This window comes from Neopelma chrysocephalum, unplaced genomic scaffold (assembly GCF_003984885.1).
Source record: "Neopelma chrysocephalum unplaced genomic scaffold, ASM398488v2 Primary Assembly neopelma1_82, whole genome shotgun sequence".
Lineage (NCBI taxonomy): Eukaryota > Metazoa > Chordata > Aves > Passeriformes > Pipridae > Neopelma > Neopelma chrysocephalum.
Window position 1 is genome coordinate 2,094,961 of NW_020897744.1, and position 22,639 is coordinate 2,117,599.

A 22,639-nucleotide genomic window follows, 5' to 3' on the forward strand; every position below is an offset into this window, starting at 1 on the left:
AATAGCCCGGGGCTGGGGGCCAAACCTGGTGTCACCCCCTCACCCCATTTCGGTACTTAGACCCCGTGTCACCTCTCTCGCCCCATCCAGTGCCGTACCCAATGTCACTCCCCCCCTCTCCTCATCCCGGTGTCACCCCCTTCACCTCATCCCAGCACCAGCCCTCGTGTCACCCCCTGCCCCATCGTGGTGCTGGACCCGGTGTCATTGCCTCACTGCATCCCAGTGCAGCCCCAGTGTCACCCCCTCGCTCCATCCCGGTGCCGCACCTGGTCTGTCACACCCCCTCGCCCCATCGCGGTGCAGCCGCGGTGTCACCCGCTCGCTCCATCCCGGCGCAGGACCCGGTGTCGCTTCCCTTCTCCCCCCATCCCGGTGCCGGTCCCAGTCACCCCCCTCTCCCTCCATCCCGGTGCCGGTCCCGGTGTCACCGCTCGGCCCCGGCGGGGCGCTGCGGCGCCCTCACTCTCCGGGAAGGCGCCGCTCGGCCCCGCCCCGTCCCGCCCCTCCCAGCGGCCACTCGGGGTGCGCGGGCGGCCCCTCGGGCGGCGGCGGGGCCGGGGCGGGCGGGCGGGCGGGAGGGAGGGGGTCGCACCGGGGCCGTGGGCCCGCACCGGGGCCGTGGGCCCGCCATGCCGCCGCCGCTGCCTGCCGCGCTCCTCGGCATCGTCCTCATCGCGCTGCTCGTCGGGCTGCTGGCGCGGTCAGGGCCTGGGGGACGGGTTTGGGGTCGTGGGGGAGCCCGCGGGGGCTCGAGGGGGGGTGTGACAGGGGTGGGGAGTGGGTGCGGAGCTGGCGGAGGGGTGATAGGGGGCTGGAGGGTGACAACGCGGCGGGTGGGGCTGTCCTGGGATGGGAGGAGCTCGCAAGGGTCAAGGGGTGGCCCGTGGGGCTGGCAGTGGGGTGTCAGGGGGTTTTGGGGGCCCACGGGGGTTTTGGGGGGTGATAAGGGTGGTTGGGGTAGTGTCAGGGGTGGAGGGGGCCCGCGAGGCTGAGGGTGAGGTGTTGGGGGAGAAGCAGGGGTTAAGGGGGACAAAGAGGGCTCTGGGGGGTTTGGGGATTTTGGGGGGGCTCACAGGACTTGGGGGGAGCCTGCAGGGGACTGGGGGCTCCTAGAGCTAGGAGGGTGGGGATGTCAGTGGCTTGGGGGCATACGGAAGTTCATGGGAGCCTGCAGGGGTGGGCATGGGTTGTCAGGGGGGTGTGGGGGTCAAAGGGACCCCTCAGGGCTTGGAGGATGTGTCAGAGATTGTTGGAGGTTGCCCTGCAGGGTCTCTGCCCCAGCATGGGGCCCTGGGAGCTCCTGTCCACCTGTGGGTGCTGGAGCTGGTGCTCGAAGGGCAAAGAGGGTCCCTGGTCCCCAGCCCCAGTGGGGAGGCTGACCCTGGCCTTCCCTCTGTCCCTGCAGATGGCTGGCATGTCGCCTGGCTGTCACCTGGTGCCGGCAGAAGCTTCATGCGGAGCTGAAGATCGGCTCCTTCGGCTTCTTCTGGGCCCAGAACATCAGCCTCAAGTTTCAGCGGGAGCAGCAGACTGTGGTGGGTACCCGGGCGAGGGGTGGTCACTGGCAGATGGGCAGGGAGGGTGGTTACGGTCACTTACAGGCTGGCAGCAAATCTGTGTAGCCGTGCTCCTGCTGGGCATCCCCATGGCTGGTGCCAGGCCCTTCCTCTAAGGGCCACACTTGGGGTTTTAGCTTGCTCCTTGAATGATCCCAGGCATTGGGAGTAGAGCGGGAATGTCAGGATGAGCATCATAAGGCTCAGGTTGTTTCTTCTCTGACCTGCCCGTGTGTCCTTGCAGGAGATTGATAACATCTGGATCTCCAGTAAACTGAGCCGGGAGCTGCCGTATGTACCCCCACGCCAACTCCCTACCTGCTTGCCTGGGGGGTCTGGCTCACCCCTGGCCCCATTGACTGTGGGCCTGCTGCCTTAACACCTTCCTGACATCCCTATTTCCCCATGGTCTGCTCTATGAGAGAGTGAACCACTTTTTGAGATGGCAGTGTCTTGTGGGTGCCCTTGTGCTGGTCCTGCACATCCCTGGGGTGGGGGACATCACTGGTGGTGGGGCTGGGTGTGCCAAGTGTGAGCTCTTGTAAGAGCTGCCTGTGCTGTTCTCCCACAGGCGCTACTTCGAGCTGTGTTTTGGCGAGGTGCGAATCCGCACGGATCTCCAGAAGGGCCCTGGGTTCCAGCCGTCCGTCCCGGAGGCTCCCAGAGAAGCTGACGGAAATGCAAGCAGAGCAGACCTGACTCTTAAACCCTCCCTGCTAAGGCTGCTTAGCCAGGTGAGGCACTGGCTTGATGGGAGGCTGTTGTGGGCTGCGCTGCTGTCGGATATCCCTCACCGTAGCACCTTCCTCCCAGCTCTTTTCCATCCACATGGATTCCATCAACATCATGGTTCTGCACGTGGCCACCTCAGAGTCTCTCTGGCACATCCAGGCCAGCCAGACGCGTCTCCTCCTGAATGGCAACGGGAAGAGGTAACACTGTGCTTGCGTGCGCTCTGCTTCAGGGGCAGGGAGGCTCCTCTGACCCCAGCCTGGTGTCTCCTCTCTCTGTTCCACTCAGCAGCATCTCATGTCACCTCTGATGTGACACATTAACCTCCTCCAGGCTGGCCTGGCTCCTTTTTGCATCACGGGAAGCTTGAGTTGTGTGTTCTCCAAATAATGTGTTGCTGGTGTGCATGGGCTTAGGGCATGATCTGCTTTGGGGAGCACTTGAAGCAGGGACTTGGGATCCCCATGTCCCACAGAAAAGAGAGGACAGGGACTTGGTTTGGCAGCAGCAAGGCCCACATCCTCCCTCTCTTTTCTGCTTTCCCCAGCCTGACCTGTGAGGTGAGCCTGACAAAGGTGAACAGCAAAGTCCTCCGGAGCAGCCAGCTGGTGAGTGCTGGAGAATTCCACACTTGGAGCCTGGGCACCGGCTCTGTGGGACACCCTGAGGACCCACTCCAGCATGTCCCTGAGGCTGGGCAATGCTGTGAGGCTCTGAGCCCAATGCTGGGCACCTGCAGCATCCGCTGGCAGGACATTGGGTGTCACTCCTTGCTGTATCCCCACACAGGATGACACGTGTCTGGCAGAGCTGGCCCTGGCGCTCTCCCTCTCGCTGGAGATCAGCAGCAAGCGGCGGCTGGTGGGTGTCCGGTTGTGCATCCGGACACTGCAGGCAGAGCTGCACGAGGGGCTTTTCTGCAGCCCCCTCCTGCACCGCGTCACTGCCGGGGCCCAGCACAGCAGCACAGGGGAACAGCCCAGCACAGGTCAGGACAGGGACAGGGACAAGCTCCAGGCAGGGCAGGGGCTGGCAGCCCCCATGCCTGCACTGGAGCCAGAGGGATTTGGCTGTGCCGTCACTCCCTCCTGCTGCAGAGTGTGGGGCTTTGGGCAAGAGCCTTCCCATGACTATGTTCTTCTCCAGGCCCTGAGGAGACCCCAAAGTCCCTGTCTGTGCTGAGCAGGGACACGCTGCAGCTTATCCCCAGGAGGGTGGAGATGAAGCTGGAGAACACCAGCGTGGTGCTGTCCATGAACAGCCAGAAGAGGTAAGGAGGCAGGTGGAGGCAAGAGGCTGTCCTAAACCAAATTAGTGCTTGGGACATGGACCTGGAGACAGCTATGCCATTCCCTGTTCATCCAGACTGCAGAGAGTGAGTCCTAGAGCCCACCCCAGTGGGAAGGACTGAGCTTGGCCAGGGGCTGGGCTCTTGGGGAGGGAGGAAGGACATGAGCTGGTTCTCTAGCAGGACAGCCTGATGGGATGCTCTGCTGATGGGATGTGAGCACTGGGCTGGGCTTCAGCTGGGCACTGGCTGGTGTCTGTCCATGCCAGCATGGTGATCGGCTGGTGATGAGAAATGGGGAGATGAAGGACATGATGGTGTGATTCCCTTCTGACAGTGTTTCCCTGCTTCTCACAGGCACCTCACCTGGAGCCTGAAGCTGCTGCAGTTTCTATATCAGCGTGAAGACGAGCAGATCCCACTGCGCAACTTCACACCCACCTCAGACCTGGACCAAATGAGTGTAGACCTCCAGCTGGAGGGCAAGTAGCCAGGAGGGTGCCCACAGGACAGGGCTGCCACCACTGCTCTCTGCCACCCCTGACTTCTGCTCCTCTCTCTCCCCAGATGGCCTTCTCCTGTCCCAGAGCCGCCAACGCATCGTGTGCCTCAACTCCCTGAAGACCAGCCTACAGGTAAGCGATTGCTGGGCACAGTCTTTTCTCCTGGGGGTGACTGGTTTGGCTCCTGGCATGAGTTTTTTGCCACCTGGCCCTCTCCCTGCTCTAGGTCACAGCCATTGACCTCTCGGCTGCTGTTCTGCTCAACACCTGCATCATCCACTACCGTCACCAAGAGTTTTCACACTGGCTGGGCCTGTTGGCACAAGAGTACAGGTGCCGGGCGGTGCCTGTCCCCAGCCAAGGGCACAAAGGAAGGTAAACTTGGCCTCAGCACAGCTGCTGGTATCACAGCTTGTTTCCTCTTGCCACACTCTGGCAGGGTGCCTGGGCACTCAGCACCTTCTCTGTCCTGCGCACGGCCTGTGGGATGGGGCGGTCGGTACAGGGAGTGGGAGGTGATCAGGGAGCTCCTGAAGAGAGGGTGTCCCTCTGGGCCTGTTCCTGTAGGCTCTATGGCCTACAGCTCCCAGTAAAAGACCATCCCTGCTTGTCCCATGCAGGAGCTATCCCCAAATCATAGCGCCCATCATCCTGAGTGCCTCGCTGTCCAACGTCAGTGTGTCCGTGCAGCTGGGGGACACACCACCCTTTGCCTTGGGCTTCAACTCCATCTCTGCAGGTACGGGCTGGCATCAGGGTGGCTGCTGGGCTTTTCCTGGGGGTTGATGGCTGTGCCAGAGGCACTAGGAGGGGAACAGGGGCGGCCATGCTGCCACTGTGCTTACCCATGTCTGCATGTGGCCAGGGGCTGTGGATCCCTGACTGGTTGTGCCTGTGTTTGGGTAAGCCCTGCCCACACTCACCCTCTCCTCTCTGCTCACAGACTACCAGCACCTGCGGCCACAGAGTGTGCACCAGCGAGCGGTGCTGGCCGTGGACCACCTGTGCTGGCGTGTGGGCAACGACTCACACATCCAGCGTGCCCCACATCCCCCCAACATGCACGTGTGGGGAGAAGCCCTCATCCTCGACTCCTTCAACCTCCAGGTGAGGGGCAAGCCAAGGGGGCAAGGGTGGCTTTCAGGAGAGAGATGCCATGTGGGTGGTACGGGGACATCCTGCAGCCTGAGAGTGATCATCCTGTTTGTCCTGCAGGGCAGCTACAACCAGCCCCTGGGCATGTCCAGCGCCCAGTCGGATACGCTTTTCCTGGACTGCACCATCCGGGGGTTGCAAGTGGAGTCGTCAGACACTTGCACTGAGTGCCTGGCCAGGGTCCTGCCCCTGTTCTGCCCACAGCCCAGCGGAGCTGAGCTTGCCAAACAGCCCTCCTCTGCCTCCAGCGAGCCCTGGCGGCTGCTCTGGAAGGTGGATCTGAAGGTGGAGGATGTGAACCTTTTCACACTCTCGGCCCTGGTGGGTAAGTAGCATCCAGGCTGATCCCAGGTGGCTGTCCTGGAATAACCCCGCAGTTGGGAGTCTGGCATGCTGTGGTGTGCCTCCTCCATGCTTCCAGCACTGATGTGCTGTCTCTCTAGGTGCCTTGGAGCTGCGGCTGGACACACTGACTGTCCTGGGAAGTGCTGAGAGCTGCACAGTCAGTGTGCAGGGCATGGTGCTGGCCTTGGTGAAGAGCATCACTGAGAAGATGCAGCCGTGCTGCAAAGCTCCTGCCATCCCCAACCCGGTGGCCAACCTCTCCATGCTCTCTGTCACCTACCACAGCAGCATCCGCTCCCTGGAGGTTGGTTTGTGTGTCAGGCCACTGCTTTATCCTGTAGTAGTGGGACTGGGATGGATGGGGTAGGGGGAGGATTGGCTGGCACCGAAAGGTGCTGGGGAGGAGAATGGGGCTGTGCTGTGCTGGCCCTGGCAGTGACGTGGTGCCTGCTTGCTCTCTCTGGCACAGGTGCAGTGCGGTGAGGGGCTGGCAGTGCTGTGGAGCCCTCCTGACCATATGCACCTCTACCATCACACCCTGGCCACCCTGCAGTGCCACGAAGCCTTGTGGAATGCCCTTGGCCACAGGACGCTTCCCTCCCTACCCCCAGAGAGCCCCACGTCCCACCCGACCACCCCTACTGAGTCACTGGGGCCCCTCCAGCCAAAAGGGCCATCCTCCAAAAGACTTTTGTCCCTGTCCCTAGAGCTGAGCTCCGCCAAAGTCACAGCCTTTGTCTCCGAGGCCAACTACATCAGCCTGGCTGCCGAGCGGACCTCGGTGAGCTGGCATGGTGGTGCCCTGCACGGCTACTGCCCCGAGCTGGCCGCTGGCTTTGATGGGCACAGCATCTTCAGCTTCAAGGAGGTGGAGGTGAAACTGCTGCCAGAGCTGGAGGAGGTCATCCGGCACCGTGACGCCTTCCCCACCCTGCGCACTCTACGCAACCGCGGCTGGGCCTTCTCCTTTGCCAGTGTGACCATCGAGTTCCCCTACCAGTACGACTTCTCCCGCACGCTGGACGCTGCCGTGGGCGTGCAGAAGTGGCTGAAAGGCCTTCACCGGCCTGGGCGCCCCACCAGCACGGCGCTGCCCCCAGACCTCCTGCTTAAAGTGACCCACTTCTCCTGGGTCTTCCTGGACGATGTCTTCGAGGTCAAGTTACGAGACAACTACGAGCTGATGAAGGACGAGAGCAAGGAGAGCGCCAAGCGCCTGCAGCTGCTGGACGCCAAGGTGGCTGCGCTGCGCAAGCAGCACGGGGAGCTGCTGCCAGCTCGCAAGATCGAGGAGCTCTACGCCTCACTGGAGAAGAAGAACATCGAGATCTACATCCAGCGCTCGCGGCGCCTCTACGCCAACACGCCCATGCGGAGGGCCCTTCTCACCTGGACCCTGGCCCACCTGGAGCTGGTGGCCATGGCCGATGAGTCCTTCCATGGCACAGAACGTGTATTGGAGCAGATGAGGGACGTGGATAATGTTAGCCCGTTCCCCTCCGAGGGTCTGGAGATGGTCACCCAGTGGTGCCGCATGATGAAGGGCAGAGTTGGCAGCTTCTTTGGTGAGTTGCTTCACGTGAGGGTGCCCTTGGAGGACAGCACAATGGCTGCGTGGGCTGGGCTTCCAGGATAGGGACCTGCTGACACCATGCAAGCAGGGAAAATGATTTTCGGAGGTTCAAGGGAGTGGGAAGGGAGCAGAGATGTGACAGGAGAGTGGTTCCTTGTGTGGCTGAGAGTGGGGGACTGGGGCAGTGTCCCTTTGCTGCCGCATGTCTCAGTGCTTCCTCCGCCCCGCAGTGCGGATCCGTGACTACCCTCGCTACCTCTTTGAGATCCGGAACTGGCAGCTCTCCGGTCGGCTGATCGGAGCCGAGCAGTGCGGCCAGGCCTGCTCCCGGCGCCGCCAGGTCCTGAAGCTGGGGCTGCCCTGGGGGGATGCCACGGTGGAGAGGAACATGCCACCCTTGAAGTTCTACCACGACTTTCACTGTAAGAGGAATGGGGGGCTCTGTGCTGGGGTAGGGATGGGGCAGTGTGGGACGTGCAAATGGCTGAGCCAACCTCTGTGTTCCCAGCTGTGATCTCCCAGTACACCATTGTGTGGGGGCCCTGCTGGGACCCGGCCTGGACCCTGATTGGCCAGTGTGTGGATCTTCTCACGAAGCCCTCAGAGGATCCCAGTGCCCCGTTGCCCTGGTGGGACAAGAGCCGCCTTCTCTTCCATGGAGATTGGCACATGGACATTGAACAGGCCAACCTGCACCAGCTGGCCACTGAGGTGGGTGCTGCTGAGCTGGGGAACAGAACATGGCGCGGGGTCAGCTCACACCTCCCTCTCCTCACACTTGTCCTTGCAGGACCCCTACAACACTACAGAGAACATGCACTGGGAGTGGAGCCAACTCTCCTTCCACTGGAAGCCCGGGCAGTTTGTCTTCAAGGGCAACCTGGATATCAACGTCCGGACAGCCTCCAAGTGAGTGTGGGCCCTGGAGCACAGAGGCCTCCACCAGTGCCAGGGAATGACGGGGGTCTCTTTCTGCATTCAGGTATGACGACTGCTGCTTCCTGCACCTGCCTGACCTGTGCATGACACTGGACCTGCAGTGGCTGTGCCACGGGAACCCCCATGACCACCACGGTGTGGTGCTGCGCTCCCCTGAATTCCTGCCTGAGGTGCCAGTAGGGCAGCAGTATGACTCCTACCGTGCCTTCCGCTCCGAGAACCTCAACCTCTCCATCCGAATGGACCTGACACGGCCCAGTAAAGGTGGGTGATAGTGTCCTGGGGATCCCTTTGGGACAAGGGGCATGGGGCTGAGCATGCTGGTTTGAGCAATCCTTATGTGTCCTGGGTTGGGTGCTGCCATGTCCCTGCCCCAGGGTGCTGACAGTGGGTATATTCTCAGAGCACTCCCAGCCCCGGATCCTGCTCTACAGCAGCACCCTCCGCTGGATGCAGAATTTTTGGGCCACGTGGACCAGCGTGACACGGCCCATCTGCCGCGGGAAGCTCTTCAACAACATGAAACCCAGCAAGAAGAAGCTGGGGCAGCATTACAAGCAGTTGTCCTATACTGCACTCTTCCCTCGGCTGCAGGCAAGTCCCAGGGGTGGGGGGCTGGTATTACCTCCCTGCTGTGCCTGCACTGGGCTCTCAGCTGGGCTCTCTGCTCTCTCACAGGTGCATTACTGGGCCTCCTTTGCCCAGCAGCGGGGGATCCAGGTGGAATGCTGCCAGGGACACATCTTCACTCGCGGCACCCAACGGCTCATCCCACAAGGTGAGTGGGAATCCTGCCAGCAGCACTTCCTTGTATGGCAGGGCCCTGGCTGACCCTCTCCCTCTGTCCCCCAGCTGGCACAGTGATGCGACGCCTCATTTCCGAGTGGAGCATCACGCAGATGGTGAGCGACCTGAGCCAGGTCACCGTGCACCTCATGGCCTCCACTTGCGACGAGAATGCTGACCACCAGCTCGACACCCTGGTGAAGAAAACCCACCTGCTGAGCCTGTCCTCCCTCACCTACCAGCGACACAGCAACCGCACGGCTGAGGAGGTAGCACTGCAAACACAGGGCACGGCAGCCTGTGCTGGCCTGGTGGCATCCCCAGGACAAGGGGACGTTGGTCATTGAGTGCAATGGGGGAGGGATTCGGCTTCAGAGGAGACAGGTCTTCAGGGCCTCTGTTCTCCCAAGCACCTGGCCTTGTTCCACCCACAGCATCCCTGGTGTGGGAGCTGGCAGCTCCTGTGCTGGCAGCTCTGGGGTGGTCCGCCAGGCTCTGGCCCCCACGTTCTGCCTGTAGGGCCTGGCAGGGCTCCCAGCCCCTGTGTGTGAGGCCCGTGGTCAGGGGCTGGAGGTAGCTTTGCCATGCTGAGGCTCTCACCCTCCGTGCCCAGGAGCTGCCCCTGCGCGATGGGGACGATGGTTTCCACACGCACCAGCTGCACTTGGTGGACCTGCGGGCGTCCTGGACCACCACGAACCGGGACATCGCCTTCGGCCTCTACGACGGCTACAAGAAAGCGGCTGTGCTCAAGCGCAACCTGTCCACTGAGGCCCTGAAGGGGCTGAAGATCGACACGCAGCTGCAGGCCAAGAAGCTGAAGCGGGGCCCACTCTCTGCTCACTCCATCCCTGCCAGAGTGACTGCTCCCATCACCAGCGGCCGACCCGAGAGAGCCTCCTCGGGGGGTGAGCGCGGTGGGGAGGGGAGCAAGGGGCAACCCACTGCTGAAAGCCATGCTTCCCTTCACCCTGTACCCCCCCAGCCAGCCCCCTGCAGCCTTGCACTGACTCTTTCTCCCTCCCCAGGGGCTTACATGCTGCAGAAGCTCATTGAGGAGACAGACAAGTTTGTGGTATTCACGGAGGAGGAGTCGGGGGCCAGTGAGCAGCTCTGTGGCATCGCCGCCTGTCAGACCGACGACATCTACAACCGCAACTGCCTCATCGAGCTGGTGAACTGCCAGGTGCCTACCTGTCCCCACGACCTGGCTGTGAGAGGGCCCCAGAAAGGCTGGTCTGACTCCCGGGGTCCCTCCCCCCACAGATGGTTCTGCGCGGCGCGGAGACGGAGGGCTGTGTGATTGTGTCCGCTGCCAAGGCCCAGCTGCTGCAGTGCCAGCACCACCCTGCCTGGTACGGAGACACACTGAAGCAGAAGACGTCCTGGACGTGCCTGCTGGACGGCATGCAGTACTTCGCCACGACGGAGAGCAGCCCCTCTGAGGGGGAGCACGGGCAGCTCTGGCTGGAGGTGAGTGTCTGGGGGGCTGTCATAGGTGAGCTGTGTGGTGGACAGGCAGTGCTGTCTGACCTGGCCAAGGCAGGGAGAATGGGGACAGCCAATGGTGCCTTCTTGCCTCCTCAGGTGAAAAATATTGAGGAGCATCGGCAACGGAGCCTGGACTCAGTGCAGGAGCTGATGGAGAGCGGGCAGGCAGTGGGAGGCATGGTCAGCACCACCACAGGTACTGTCTACAGCGCTGGCTGCTGTGCCTACCCCAGTCCTGCTTGTGTGTGACCCCAACGCTGGTGGAGCTGAGAGCATCTGACCTGTCCGTGCATGGCTGATGCTCTGAGCCCTGCACCGTGAAGTTCCCGATGTGCCAGGACATGGTGCTCTGACCATGGTGCCTCTGCCTGTCCCCAGACTGGAACCAGCCCTCAGAAGCCCAGCAGACCCAGCAGGTACAGAGGATCATCTCTCGCTGCAGCTGCCGCATGTACTACATCAGCTACAGCCATGACATTGACCCTGAGCTGGCCACGCAGATAAAGCCACCCGAGACTCCTGCCAACCAGGAGAAGGAGGATCTGCTGAAGAAGCAGGAGGGTCAGTATGTCCAGGCAGTGTGCCTTGGGGTAGAGCTCTGGGCTGACCCACAGGTGCTTGCTAACTCCAGGGGTGGTCTGTGTTGGCCCTGCTGAGATCAGAGGGGTGCACACAACCCCTGTAGTGCACCAGATGATGCTGAACATGCTGTGCCTGCTGGAACCAGTGTAACCCCCATCTGTCTCTGGCTGGTCACCATTTGCATCCTGTTTCTGGCCATGCTGAGGCCCCACTTGCCTTTTGTGTTGCTGCAGGAGCTGTGGATACCTTCACACTGATCCACCACGACCTGGAGATCTCCACCAACCCAGCGCAGTATGCCATGATCCTTGACATAGTCAATAACCTGCTGCTGCACGTGGAGCCCAAACGCAAGGTACCCACCTGTATGCTCCAAATATGCACACACGTAACCAGAGAGCTAAGCCATGGGCTTTCAGGTACTGAAGGAAGTTTATTTTGGAAACACTATACTCATGTGAAACTCACAGCTGGGTGGAAAGAAACAACACACACCAAGCAGGGCTCCTTGTCCATACATACCAAAGGCCCAGGCATACCCATACTGCCCTGTGGACTGCTTTTCACAGTTTTTTCCTTTCTCCTCTTTCCTTCCCCCATCTGTGGGAAAGAATGCTTTTATGTACCTTGCAAACACCTTTTTTGATAAGGGTTTGTCTGTTCTGTCTGTCCTGGCAAAAAGTTGTCCAGCCCGAGGGAAAGACAAAATATCAGCTAATCTCATACATTCTTCCAAACTTAGTTTTTTTCAGCCACAAAATGTGTCTTGAACAAAGAGAAATTCTCAAAAAGAGAAATTCTCCTCACCCATTTCTTGCACGGGGTCCCCTTGACGACGGACAATAATGCACTCGGACTGCATTTTGCATGCAAGGATTTTATTATAAGCAAACTTGTTCTTTTTACCTACTTTTCCTCTGTCCACACGCTTGTATCTCATCTCTAATTGGTCTCTAGCTTCTGTTCACGTGCCCCATCTCATCTCTTGACAGATTGCTGGTATCTCTTCTCATGTCCAAACACATTCCTCTATTTGCAGCTGTTTTTCTTCTCTTTCTCACATTTTCTTCCTTAATGATGTTTTACTTGTTCCTTTGCCAGGCCACAGCTGTAGCTCAAGGTCAAAGCTGGTTGCTGCATCCCCTCAACCCCCTACACCACAGGACTTCAGGTCACTGTGTCACTCACTGCACCCAGACGCTCCTAACCTTCCCCTGTCCCCATGTCCAGGAGCACAGCGAGAAGAAACAGCGGGTGCGCTTCCAGCTGGAAATCTCCAGCAACCCCGAGGAGCAGCGCAGCAGTATCCTACACCTGCAAGAGGCCGTGCGGCAGCACGTGGCCCAGATCCGGCAGCTGGAGAAGCAGATGTACTCCAACATGAAGGTGAGCCCACATACAGGCAGTGCCCGGCTCCCCGGGATCCCCACTCCAGGGCAGAGGGTGCTGAGGGTTGTCTGTCCTTCAGTCCTTGAAGGATGACAGCAAAAACGAGATCCTGCTCGACCTGAACCACAGGCTGCAGCAGCAGCTAAGCCAGGAGAAAGCTGACCTGCAGCTGGAGAGCGAGGAGCTGAACATACTCATCAGGTAGGACGGGGGGAATGGCTTGAAACTGAAAGCAGGTTTGGATTGGGTATTAGGAAGAAATTATTGCCTGTGATGGTGGTGAGGCCCTGGCACAGGTTGCCCAGAGAAGCTGTGGCTGCCCCAGCCCTGGAAGTGTCCAAGGCCTGGTTGGACAGGGCTTGGAGCAACCTGGTCTAGTGGAAGGTGTCCCTGCCTGTAACAGGGGGTTGGAAATAGATGAGATTTAAGGTCCCTTCCAATCCAAACCATTCTATGATTCTACGATCTCTGGCTTCCTTAGCATTGTGTCCCTCTTACTGAGGGCTCCCACATCCCAGTGCTCTCCTCTCTGCTGCAGGTGCTTCAAGGACTTCCAGCTGCAGCGAGCCAACAAGATGGAGCTGCGAAAGCAGCCAGAGGATGTGAGCGTGGCACGGCGCACTGAGTTCTACTTTGCCCAGGCCCGCTGGCGCCTGACCGAGGAGGACGGGCAGCTGGGCATAGCCGAGCTGGAGCTCCAGCGCTTCCTCTACAGCAAGGTGTGGAGCTAGCCAGTGATACCCACAGCCCCCAAGCTGGGGACAGGGACATGGAGGGCTGACAGGTTTGTCTGTGCAGGTCAACAAGTCTGATGACACGGCCGAGCATCTGCTGGAGCTGGGCTGGGTGACGATGAACAACCTCCTGCCCAACGCTGTGTACAAGGCAAGTGGCAGCCTGGGGGAGCAGCCCTGTGTCCTGGAGACACGTAGGTGGCCTGGCCAGAGTGACCTGTCCTCACCCCAGCCACCCGTCCTCTTCCCTGCAGGTGGTGCTGCGTCCCCAGAGCTCCTGCCAGTCTGGCCGGCAGCTGGCACTGAGGATTTTCAGCAAGGTCCGGCCACCCGTGGGAGGCATCTCCATTAAGGAGCATTTTGAGGTGCCAGGACTGGACTGGGAGCTGCCAGGGTCTCTGTGGGGCATAGGCAGCGTGTGCCTGGCTCTGACATGTCTCTCTCCCCACAGGTGAATGTGGTACCCCTCACCATCCAGCTCACCCACCAGTTCTTTCACAGGATGATGGGTTTCTTCTTCCCCGGCCGTAATGTGGAGGAGGAGGAGGTGGGGGATGAGGAAGATAAGTCCAAGCTGGTGACGACAGGTGAGAGGCTCATGATCACCCTCCTCCCTGGATGTCCTTGAGCAGCTCTGTCTGCATGTCCACGTTATGTTTGTGGGCAGCTGCTGGCAAGCCCTGTGTTGAGGAACAGGGATTTGTGGTCTCCCCTGTGGACAGGGAGCCGGTGGGAGGGTCTGGGTCATGGCTAACCCCCAGCTGGACACCAGCCACCACCTCCCACCCTGTTTGCCCCAGGGATCCCCGTGGTGAAGCCGCGGCAGCTGATCGTGGCCGATGACTCACTGGGCCCAGGCAAGGGAGTTGCTCAGGGACTGAATCGGACATCAGGGGTCAGAAGATCATTCCGAAAAGCACCCGAGGTACCTGCTGCTGCCTTGGGGGGGGAATCTGGGAGAGCCCTGCTGTGGTGTCAGTCTGTTTTTCCTTGGTTTCAGGGCTAGCCAGCCATATCCTCCCCCACTTGCCTGTCTGTTCTCTCTTGCTCCCTCCCACCATGAGGATTTGCATCCTTTACAACCAGGCGCCTGCACGCTTGATGTGATCCCTGCAGCATCTCATTTTTCTACCACCATGCCAGAGCAGCTCTCACCTCTCCGTGGTGAAGCAATGCCTTGGCCTAGTGCCCGGCTGTCCCTTCCCTGCTGGTTCCTGGCTGTGTCCCCTCTCCTTCTGTTGCCTTAAGAGACCGCAGAAAAACAGGACTCCGAGACAACTTAGTGGATAAGATAAGATAAAGAGGGTAGATCCTGTGCCTGCATGTTATCTTGTTGTCCAGGCCAGGGTGCAGATGTTCTTAAACAGAATGAAGGCCTACCTTGAGGGAAGTCTAAACAAGCTAATGGAATTTTGAGGGAGTGATATGGAATGGGGTTTGGTAGGTGCAATCATTAAGCTGCTGCCATTACTTTTACTGGAAAATACTGCTAGGGCATATAATACAGCTACTTCTAAAATCTAGAAAAAGCTAAAAATCAAAAAATGCATTGGCATAACTTCCCTTCTGCTCATGGTTCCTGCTCTGTCTCCAGCATCCCGTGGATGACATTGACAAGATGAAGGAGCGTGCAGCCATGAACAACTCCTTCATCTACATCAAGATCCCGCAGGTGCCACTCTGTGTCAGCTACAAGGTGCGTGGCTGGAGGGATGGGCCATGCTGGGGGTGATCTGGGCCATCATCCCACACTACCTGACACCCCCATCACTCAGGGTGAGAAGAACAGCGTGGACTGGGGTGACCTGAACCTGGTGCTGCCGTGCCTGGAGTACCACAACAACACGTGGACGTGGCTGGACTTTGCCATGGCGGTGAAGAGGGACAGCCGCAAAGCCTTGGTAGCACAGGTATGTGGGACCCCATCCCACTTCCTGCCCTGGAGGCTGCCAGAGCTGCTCTGCCCAGATTGGAGATGGTAACCCCAGGCAGGTGGCATGTTGTCCAGAGTGGGAAGCAGACACACTGGCTCGGCAACTCAGGCTCTCCCCCGTGCCGAGGGGCCTGGGTGTGGCCATGGAATGCTGAGCCCCCTAACTCCCGGGGCAGGTGATCAAAGAGAAGCTACGCCTGAAGCCAGCGGCGGGCGCAGAGGCCCGGGGGAAGCTGGAAAGCAAATCAGACGGGACCATCCAGCAGCAGGAGGAGGACGAGAAGGCGCGTCTGCTCATCGGGCTGAGTGTGGGCGAGAAGAACCCCAGCAAGAAGTCGATCTTCGGCAGGCGCAAATGACAGCAGCACCCGGCAGGCCGGGAAGGGACTGGGGTGCCCCGTGCTCCCCCCTTGGGGGGCACCCCTAAGGCGGAGGGGGAGCTGCGCTGCTCGGCACAGTGATGCGCGAGGCAGGGATTAGCCACGCGCAGGCCCTCGGCAGCCCCGTCGCTGCGGAGCAGGGGTGCAGCAGCACGGGGATGTGGGGGCACAAGGTGCTCCGGAGCCGCTTTGTGGGGCACAGGCCCTCGTGCCAAGGGCTCCCGCGAGCTTCCCCCCCTCCCTGCTGTGCGGGTGCTGGGCCCAGCCCCTGGGCCTGGTGAAGCAGCAGGATCGCTCCAGGCTGGGAGAAAGGGGAACGGGAGAGAGTTTAAATAAAAGAGTTTTTAATTTGGACCAGTCTTGAGCCAGTGGCTTGCTTCTCACCTCCCTGCAGTGTCAGGCTCAGTGCTGTCCCCTCCCTCAGCCTGGCAGCACCCTGTCTGGGGGGGCTTCATCCCTTGCCCTTCCCCAGGAGTTGCTCGGGGAACCCACTTTGGGGGCTCAGCCTGTACACTTAGCCCTCTCAGATCTTCTCCATGAGCCCATCGCTGCCTGGGGCCATGCCAGGGCTCAGTGTGGGCTGTGCGCACACCCTGGTGGCCGCAGCAAGTGGGGTGCAAAGGAAAGGTTGAAGGGGGAGCCCCAAAGTGTGCAAGGAGGGGTCCTGGAGTGAGGGCAGGATCAGTCATGGGGAGCACTGGCAACCCTAATGTGTGTAGGGGGGATCCCGGATCAGAGTCGGGATCAGTCACAGGTGAGTGAGCGACCCCAAAGTGGTGGTGGTGGGGGGTCCCGGAGGGTGGGGGATCGGTCACGGGTGGGTGTCGCGGTGCAAGGGGCAGCACCGCCGCCGTGCCCTGGGGCGGGGGGTGGTCGCGGCGGGCGGGGCGGGGCGGGGCGGCGGGGTTATGTAAGGCGGCGATTACCGGGGCCCGGGCCCGGGGCGCGGCCGGGCGGCGCCGCGATGGGAGCAACGAGCAGCGGCCCCGGCCCGGCCCCGGTGCGGCCCCCCCAGGTGCGTGCGGCGGCATCATCCCGTGGGGTCCCCCCGGGCATCCCCCGCCTCGGGATCCCCTGGGTGACGCTGTCCCCGGTTCCGCAGGGCCGCGCCGTGGGGTCGTGGGTGCGGGCGCTGCTGAGCCGCGCTGGGTCGATGCCGGTATCGGTACCGGTGCCAGTACCGGGGCTCGCCCTGGCCCCGCGGGGCCCCGCCGAGGAGCCGCCTCTGCCCGGGTGGCCGCTGCCGCAGCTCGTCTCGTTGTTCCTGCCGGAGTTCCCCGTCCGCCCCTCCGCCCGCCAGCAGCAGCTCAAGGTGCCGTCCCGGGGCCCCCACCCTCCGAACGGGGTCCCGGTGCATCCGAACGGGGTCCCCGAACGTCCTCCTGGGGCGCCCGCGCATCCCGCATCCTTCCCCGGCAGCCCCGGGCGCCCTAACGGGTCCCCTCGCACCCTGTACTGGGATTCCTGCTCGTCCTATCGGGGTTCCTGCACGTCCTACCGGGGTTCCCCAGCGCCCCGAGCATCCTCCTGCGCCGACCGTGTATTCCGCGCCACCATCCCGGCACTGCCGACCGCCTTACCGAGCTCTCCCCGCACGCTGTACGGGTCCCTGTGCATCCTTAGCGGTGTCCCCGGCCGTCCCGCCGGGTACCCTTCTACCCCTGCCACGTCCTCGTGCCCCGTGTCGAGTCTCTCTGTGTTCCACCGGGATTCCTCTGCACTCCACCCGGATCTCGCGTGTAGTACCGGGGTCCTGTGCATTCTGTCAACATCCACCACTGTCCCGGTCCTCCATGTCCCTGTGCCCCACACTGGGTCCCCATGTATCCTGCTGGGGTCCCTATTGGGTTCTCCTGGTCCCCATGTGTCCCCACGGTGCTCTGTGCCCACACCCTCCCCCCCCCCGCACCACCCCCTTCCTAAGCACCCCAAGTCCATCTCCATGGAGTGCTCAGACCCCGTTCCTTCCCCCTTCCCCTCCAGATCCTGGGCTTTGTGGCCAAAGGCTCCTTCGGGACCATCCTCAAAGTGCTGGACTGTGGGCGGGAGAAGGTCTGCGCTGTGAAGGTGGGTGCTGCCCCCGGGGCCCATGGGGGTGCCCTCAGCTGCCCCTGTCCCCCTCTGACAGCCCCTCACGCCCCCCAGGTCGTGCCCAAAGTGGAGGTGCTGCGCCGTGACACCCTCAAGCAGTGCAAGGAAGAAGTCAGCATACAGGTTAAGGGGGGATCCAGGAGGCACCTCAGTCCGTGGAGGGGTTCAGGGTGGCCATGGGGACATGAGGAGGCTGTGGGGGCTGCGGATGGAAGGCGGCAGAAGCGGGGTCCCCGGCCCCCCCTTGGCTCCCCACCCCGGGGACCGCTCACCCTCTCTGCTTTGTATCCCCAGAGACAGGTCAGGCACCCGTTTGTCCACGGGCTGGGGGACAGCTGGCAGGGCCAGCGCCACCTCTTCATCAGTGAGTGACCATCTGCCTGCGGGCTCGCCCCGGCCCCCCCTGCCCGTGCACGTGTCCCCGCCGCCCGCACACGTGTCCCCGCACACGCGCGCGCTCCCCCCGCGCAGCCGCTGCCCCGTGGGGATCCAGGCGCTTGGCTGCCGGCTCCCATCTCCCACCCCGCACCCGCCACACGCACAGGGGTGGAGGGGTAGGGATGGAAACAAGCCACAGCAGCACAGGGACCAGTGTGGGCATGAACAAAGCACCCCAGCCCTAGTGCCTCCATGGCCCCGGCGGCCCTGGTGGCTGTGCTACCTCAGTCCCTGCAGTTTGCTTGTTGCCAGTGCCTGTGTGACCCCAAGGAACATGTCACTTTGGTATCTGTGTCGCCACAGTGCTGCCCACGTGGCTCTGGAGCCCATGTCACCATGGGACACGGCCCCAGTACTCGCATGCTCCCATGTTACCTTAGTCATGCCTTTGTCACCTTAGTGCCCATATTGCCCTGGTGCTTGTGCCACCTCGCTGCCCTTATAACCCTAGCGCTTCCATCACCTCGGTGCACGGCCATGGTGCCCGTGTCACCTGGGTGCATGGCCACAGTTACCCCCGTGGAGTCCCGTGCCCATGCCACCCTGGTGTCCCTCATGCCTGCCTGACCCCATGGTACAGCCCGTCAGTAAGGTATGTCCCCTGTCCCGGCAGTGTGCACCTACTGCAGCACTGGGGACCTGCACGCGCTCTGGCGCGCCGCCGGCTGCTTCGCCGAGGCCACCGTCCGCCTGTTTGCCGCCGAACTGGTGCTGGTGCTGGGTGAGTGACCTGCCATGCCGGGGGCAGCCACCACTGTCCCCACCAACGGGGAGCCGCAGGTAGGATCAGCTATCCCCCAGCGTGGGCAGCTGCCTGCCAGGGGGACTGGGGGTGGCAGTGGGCACCGTGCTGGGAGGGGTCACGTGGCACTGATGGCTCTGTCTTCTCCCCAGTGTACCTCCATGACCTGGGCATCATGCACAGAGATGTGAAGGTGGGTGGCAGCAGTGCTGGGGGGCTGGAGGATGGGGTGGGGGGGGTTCTGAACCCCTGGTATGGAGAAGCCACCTCAGTGCCTCTCTCATTTCAGATGGAGAACATCCTCCTGGATGAGAGAGGTAAGAGATTGGTCACACCGCCTTGGGGACACCCCATCCATGGGGACACCTTCTCCATGGGGACAACTTCTCCGTGGGTTCCCCTGCAGGGCACCTCAAGCTCACAGACTTTGGCCTCTCCCGGTACCTGCAGTGGGGCGAGCGAGCCCACACAATCTGTGGCACCCTGCAGTACATGGGTAAGGGGGCAGAGGGGGGCTACGGTGGGGGGCATGGCCCCCCCAGGTGCTCACCCACTCATCCCCACAGCCCCGGAGGTGCTGAGCGGGGGGCCCTACAGCCACGCAGCCGACTGGTGGTCCCTGGGAGTCCTGCTCTTCGCCCTGGCCAGCGGGGAGGTGAGACCACAGCGTGGTGGGGGAATCAGGGACACCCCAGGGAGACCCAGAATTCATTCCATGTCCCCCCAGTTCCCTGTGGCGCCGGCGGGGGACCATGTGGCCATGCTGGAACGTGTCAAACAGAGCAGCTATGAGAGCCCACCTGCATTCAGCCCTGAGCTGGCCCGGCTGCTTGCCGAGGTAACCTTCCTGCCTTGATTTTGGGGCTCCCTCCGGATGCTGGGATCCCCACCACTCACTGTCCTCCCTCTGTTCCCCAGTTGCTGTGCCACAACCCCCTGTACCGCCTGCGCTACCTCCACCACTTCCAGGGCCACCCGTTCTTCCGTGGAGTGGCCTTCGACGCTGACCTGCTGCAGAAGGACCCGGTGGTGGTGGCAGTGGCCCCGCAACCCCGCGAGCAGTCCCCGCCCGACCCCGCCACCTTCGCCGACTTTGACTACGACCTCGCCGCCTCCCCGGACCGGCCCTGGCCTGGCTGAGCCACCATGGCTGGGACCCTCGGCATCGCTCAGGGAAATCCCCCCACCCCGGCAGCGGGTCGGACCCTGCTGGGCCGGGTACCCCACGGGCTACCCGGGTACCCCCCAACCTCACCCCCGGGTACCTCAACTCTGTACCTCTCCCCGCGGGAGCAATAAACCCGAGAGCCGCGGGCACTGCTGAAGGTGCTGCCCTGACTCCTGCGGGACATCCGGGGGGAAAGCGCGACCACCGCGGCGGGTCGCGGGACTGGAGCCCCGCTCGCTCGGGTCGGGGTTAGGGCAGATCTGGGCGGGGGGGGGGGCCGTGTAAGACTGGTTCCCCAGGGGCGGGCGCTGGGGGAGTCCCAGAGTCGGGAGGGAGCTGGGTCCGTGCCCCTGTCCATCTGTCCGTCTGTCCATCTGTCCGCGCCCGGGGCCGCCCAGCGCGATGGGGGCGGGGCTTCCCGGGGTGGGCGCGGCCTCCGCGCAGGCCCCGCCTCGGCGGTGACGCGCGCGCGGCGCAGTCAATCAGAGGCACTTCTGGTTTTCAAACCGGCGGCGCGCGGGCGGCGGGGCCGGGCCGGGTACTGAGAACCGGCTCGCGAGACCACCCGGGCGGGGCACGGCACGCACCGGCACCGAGAGCAGGCCCGAGAGCGAGACCGAGAGCGTGAGCAGGGCCGGCAACATTCCCGGGCCATGCAGGCTGACAGGACTCCCGCCGTGAGTGCGGGCCGGGGCGGTTTGGATGATCCAGTGGGGCGTGAGGGGGCGGGGGGGCGGTGGCGGTTTCAGGGCGGCCCGGAGCGCTCCCGGTGTCTGTGTGTGTGTGTGAGTGCGTGTGGAGGCGGGGGCACTGCCTGTGCTGCTGCCGCTGACCCCCGGTGTCCGCCCAGGCGCAGAAGCGGCCTCCGCGCACCGCGCTGCGGGAGCTGCAGCTGCAAGCGAGCGCCGACCGGACCGGGCTGACCCCGCTGTTCCACCGGCTGCGGCTCAAGGTCGGTGTGCGGCGGGTAACGAACGGGTAACGGGGAGGTCTGCTGGGGTGCACTGGAACTGTGGACACTGCGGGGCATAGGGGGTACGGGGGCACTGGGTGGGCGTGTGAAGTGAGATAACGCGCAGGTACCCCCGAAATGCCAGGCAGTGGAAGGATTGTAGGAAAAATTATTGCCGAAGTCGAGAACGCTAGACTTAAAAGAACATTAACCTTATCGGCGTTTCAAACACCAGGCCCTGGGAAAAGGCACTCCCCCCTGTTCTTCTCAGGGCTTTTATCATCCCTGCCCGCCCCCCGCTCTGTGAGGGCCTTCGACATGTCTGTAGAACTTACCTTTTCTCATACCAGGGAGCTTTTCTCTGGAATGGAGGAGGAGAAAACATTAAAACTGCCTGTGGGGAAAGGTTTCTTAAGTGAAAAACTCTAGTCTTGTAAAATCTTTTGGAAGGGTCTTCTACCCTTACAGGGCAGTGGGGTGGGGGGAAAAGGGGAGGCTGGGGAAACGGTTGCTGGGTGCAGGGGGGAAGGGCAGGGCTGCTCTGACATCCCCTTCCCCCCAAATGTAGGACCATGACTGTGCCACCCCAGTGTCCCGGGCCAGGGCTCCCTGCAGCAGAGTCACCACGATGCCTTGCACCCCTGGACCCCTGCAAAGTGCTACCCTGCTCCCCCCCAGCAGCACCACCCCAATGCCTTGCACCCCAGGGCCCCACAACAGCACCACTTTGGAGCCCTCCAGGACTTCTACCCTGGGCCCCCGCACCTCAGAGCTTCCCAAGACTCCCACCCTTAAGCCTGGTGCCTCTGAGGCCCCCAGCAATCCCACCCTTATGTCTGATGCCTTGGAGCCCCCCAGCAGCACCAGCCCAGAGGCCCCTGGCAGTCCTATTCCAAAGGTCAGCACCCCAAAGGTCAGCACTCCAAAGCACCCTGACAACACTGTGCCAGCACCTCAGTGCAGCCTGGTCCAGAGGCTCAGCAACACAGAGCCCTCCAACATCACCGTGCCAGCCTCCATGTGCAGCTCCATCCCAGTCCCCAGCACCCTGGAGCCCTCTGGAAACACTGCGTCAGCTCCCCCGTGCAACTCCATCCCTGTGGCCAGCACCCTGGAGTCCCCTGGAAACACTCTGCCAGCTCCCCTGTGCAACTCCATCCCTGTGCCCAGCACCCCTAAGTCCCCTGGCAGCGCCATGAAAGCCCCCCTGTGCAGCTCCATCATAGGACCCTGCACCCCAGGGCCTCCTGGCACCAGCTCCACCCCACAGAATGTTTCTTTCCATGGGTGGCAAGTGGCACCCCCAGACTTTTCCTGCAGCCCTGTGGCCTCTGAGTCCCCATCTGGAGATAGGAGTGCTGGTCCTCTGCCTTGCCAAGGCACCCCTGAAGGAGCCGAGTCCCCTGCCCCTCCAGAGCAGAGCCCACCTGGACTTGCTTCCATTGGGACAAGTGTGTTGGAGCCTGCTGGGTCAGAGGCAACCATCGCCCCTGTCACCTCTCCTGAGTCGGCCCCAGGTGCTGTGTCCTGGATGTTACCACTGGAGTGGCTGGAGAAGACCCTCAATGTCCCATCCCTGATAGAATCCCTGCAGCACAGCCTGCCCCTCCACATGCCACGGCAAGATGCCAACTGCAGCATCGCCCCTGTGTCCACCACGGTCACTGGCACCAGCACGACCCCAGTGGCTAACGTGGATGCTGGCACTAGCATGACCCCAGTGGGCAGCGTGGATGCTGGCACCAGCATGACCCCTGTGGCCAGCGTGGTAACTGACACCAGCACGACCCCAGTGGCCAGTGTGGTGACTGACACCAGCACGACCCCTGTGCCCAGCGTGGTGACTGGCACCAGCACGA

At 62.1% G+C, this 22,639-nt stretch overlaps 3 protein-coding genes across 9 annotated transcripts in view; all 3 read left to right on the forward strand.

The window, feature by feature from the left end:
- The first annotated feature begins 629 nt into the window (after positions 1-629).
- KIAA0100 (KIAA0100 ortholog) lies at positions 630-15,743 on the forward strand. Its single transcript, XM_027690996.1, has 39 exons — positions 630-703; positions 1,409-1,538; positions 1,804-1,850; positions 2,131-2,293; positions 2,373-2,491; positions 2,839-2,899; positions 3,081-3,279; positions 3,438-3,561; positions 3,937-4,061; positions 4,147-4,214; positions 4,309-4,457; positions 4,703-4,821; positions 5,026-5,189; positions 5,298-5,562; positions 5,681-5,886; positions 6,052-7,147; positions 7,386-7,577; positions 7,664-7,866; positions 7,946-8,064; positions 8,138-8,358; positions 8,498-8,688; positions 8,773-8,872; positions 8,947-9,149; positions 9,494-9,788; positions 9,909-10,066; positions 10,147-10,353; positions 10,468-10,567; positions 10,750-10,932; positions 11,187-11,308; positions 12,184-12,339; positions 12,422-12,543; positions 12,881-13,061; positions 13,141-13,227; positions 13,331-13,441; positions 13,528-13,663; positions 13,877-14,001; positions 14,671-14,772; positions 14,852-14,986; positions 15,186-15,743. The coding sequence occupies exons 1-39, from the start codon at positions 633-635 to the stop codon at positions 15,366-15,368; spliced, it is 6,738 nt and encodes a 2,245-aa protein (XP_027546797.1). The 5' UTR covers positions 630-632; the 3' UTR covers positions 15,369-15,743.
- Positions 15,744-16,353: 610 nt separating this feature from the next.
- RSKR (ribosomal protein S6 kinase related) lies at positions 16,354-19,982 on the forward strand. The gene is made up of 11 exons (XM_027691210.1): positions 16,354-16,701; positions 17,373-17,456; positions 17,535-17,603; positions 17,775-17,844; positions 18,532-18,639; positions 18,813-18,853; positions 18,950-18,977; positions 19,067-19,156; positions 19,227-19,315; positions 19,388-19,498; positions 19,579-19,982. The coding sequence occupies exons 1-11, from the start codon at positions 16,354-16,356 to the stop codon at positions 19,798-19,800; spliced, it is 1,260 nt and encodes a 419-aa protein (XP_027547011.1). The 3' UTR covers positions 19,801-19,982.
- A 335-nt stretch (positions 19,983-20,317) lies between these two features.
- Positions 20,318-22,639, forward strand: part of SPAG5 (sperm associated antigen 5) — an 8,696-nt gene continuing 6,374 nt past the window's right edge. The window contains exons 1-4 of one of the 7 annotated variants that reach the window (XM_027691140.1): positions 20,318-20,505; positions 20,679-20,780; positions 21,349-22,470; positions 22,507-22,639. The exon at positions 22,507-22,639 is cut by the window's right edge and continues 175 nt beyond it. In XM_027691140.1, coding sequence (XP_027546941.1) covers positions 20,482-20,505; positions 20,679-20,780; positions 21,349-22,470; positions 22,507-22,639 — 1,381 coding nt within the window. In that variant the 5' untranslated portion in view covers positions 20,318-20,481. Of the gene's footprint in view, positions 20,506-20,678; positions 20,781-20,832; positions 20,908-21,348 lie in introns of those variants that run through there. The other 6 variants (XM_027691139.1, XM_027691141.1, XM_027691142.1 and 3 more) reach the window with 6 other exon arrangements.

Coding starts and splice junctions, on each gene's coding strand:
- KIAA0100 (XM_027690996.1), top strand. CDS start 633: ATGCCGCCGCCGCTGCCTGCCGCGCTCCTCGGCATCGTCCTCATCGCG. Junction 1,539..1,803: donor AGCGGGAGCAGCAGACTGTG/GTGGGTACCCGG, acceptor GTGTCCTTGCAG/GAGATTGATAACATCTGGAT. Junction 2,900..3,080: donor TCCTCCGGAGCAGCCAGCTG/GTGAGTGCTGGA, acceptor ATCCCCACACAG/GATGACACGTGTCTGGCAGA.
- RSKR (XM_027691210.1), top strand. CDS start 16,354: ATGGGAGCAACGAGCAGCGGCCCCGGCCCGGCCCCGGTGCGGCCCCCC. Junction 18,854..18,949: donor TCATGCACAGAGATGTGAAG/GTGGGTGGCAGC, acceptor CTCTCATTTCAG/ATGGAGAACATCCTCCTGGA. Junction 19,157..19,226: donor TGGCACCCTGCAGTACATGG/GTAAGGGGGCAG, acceptor TCATCCCCACAG/CCCCGGAGGTGCTGAGCGGG.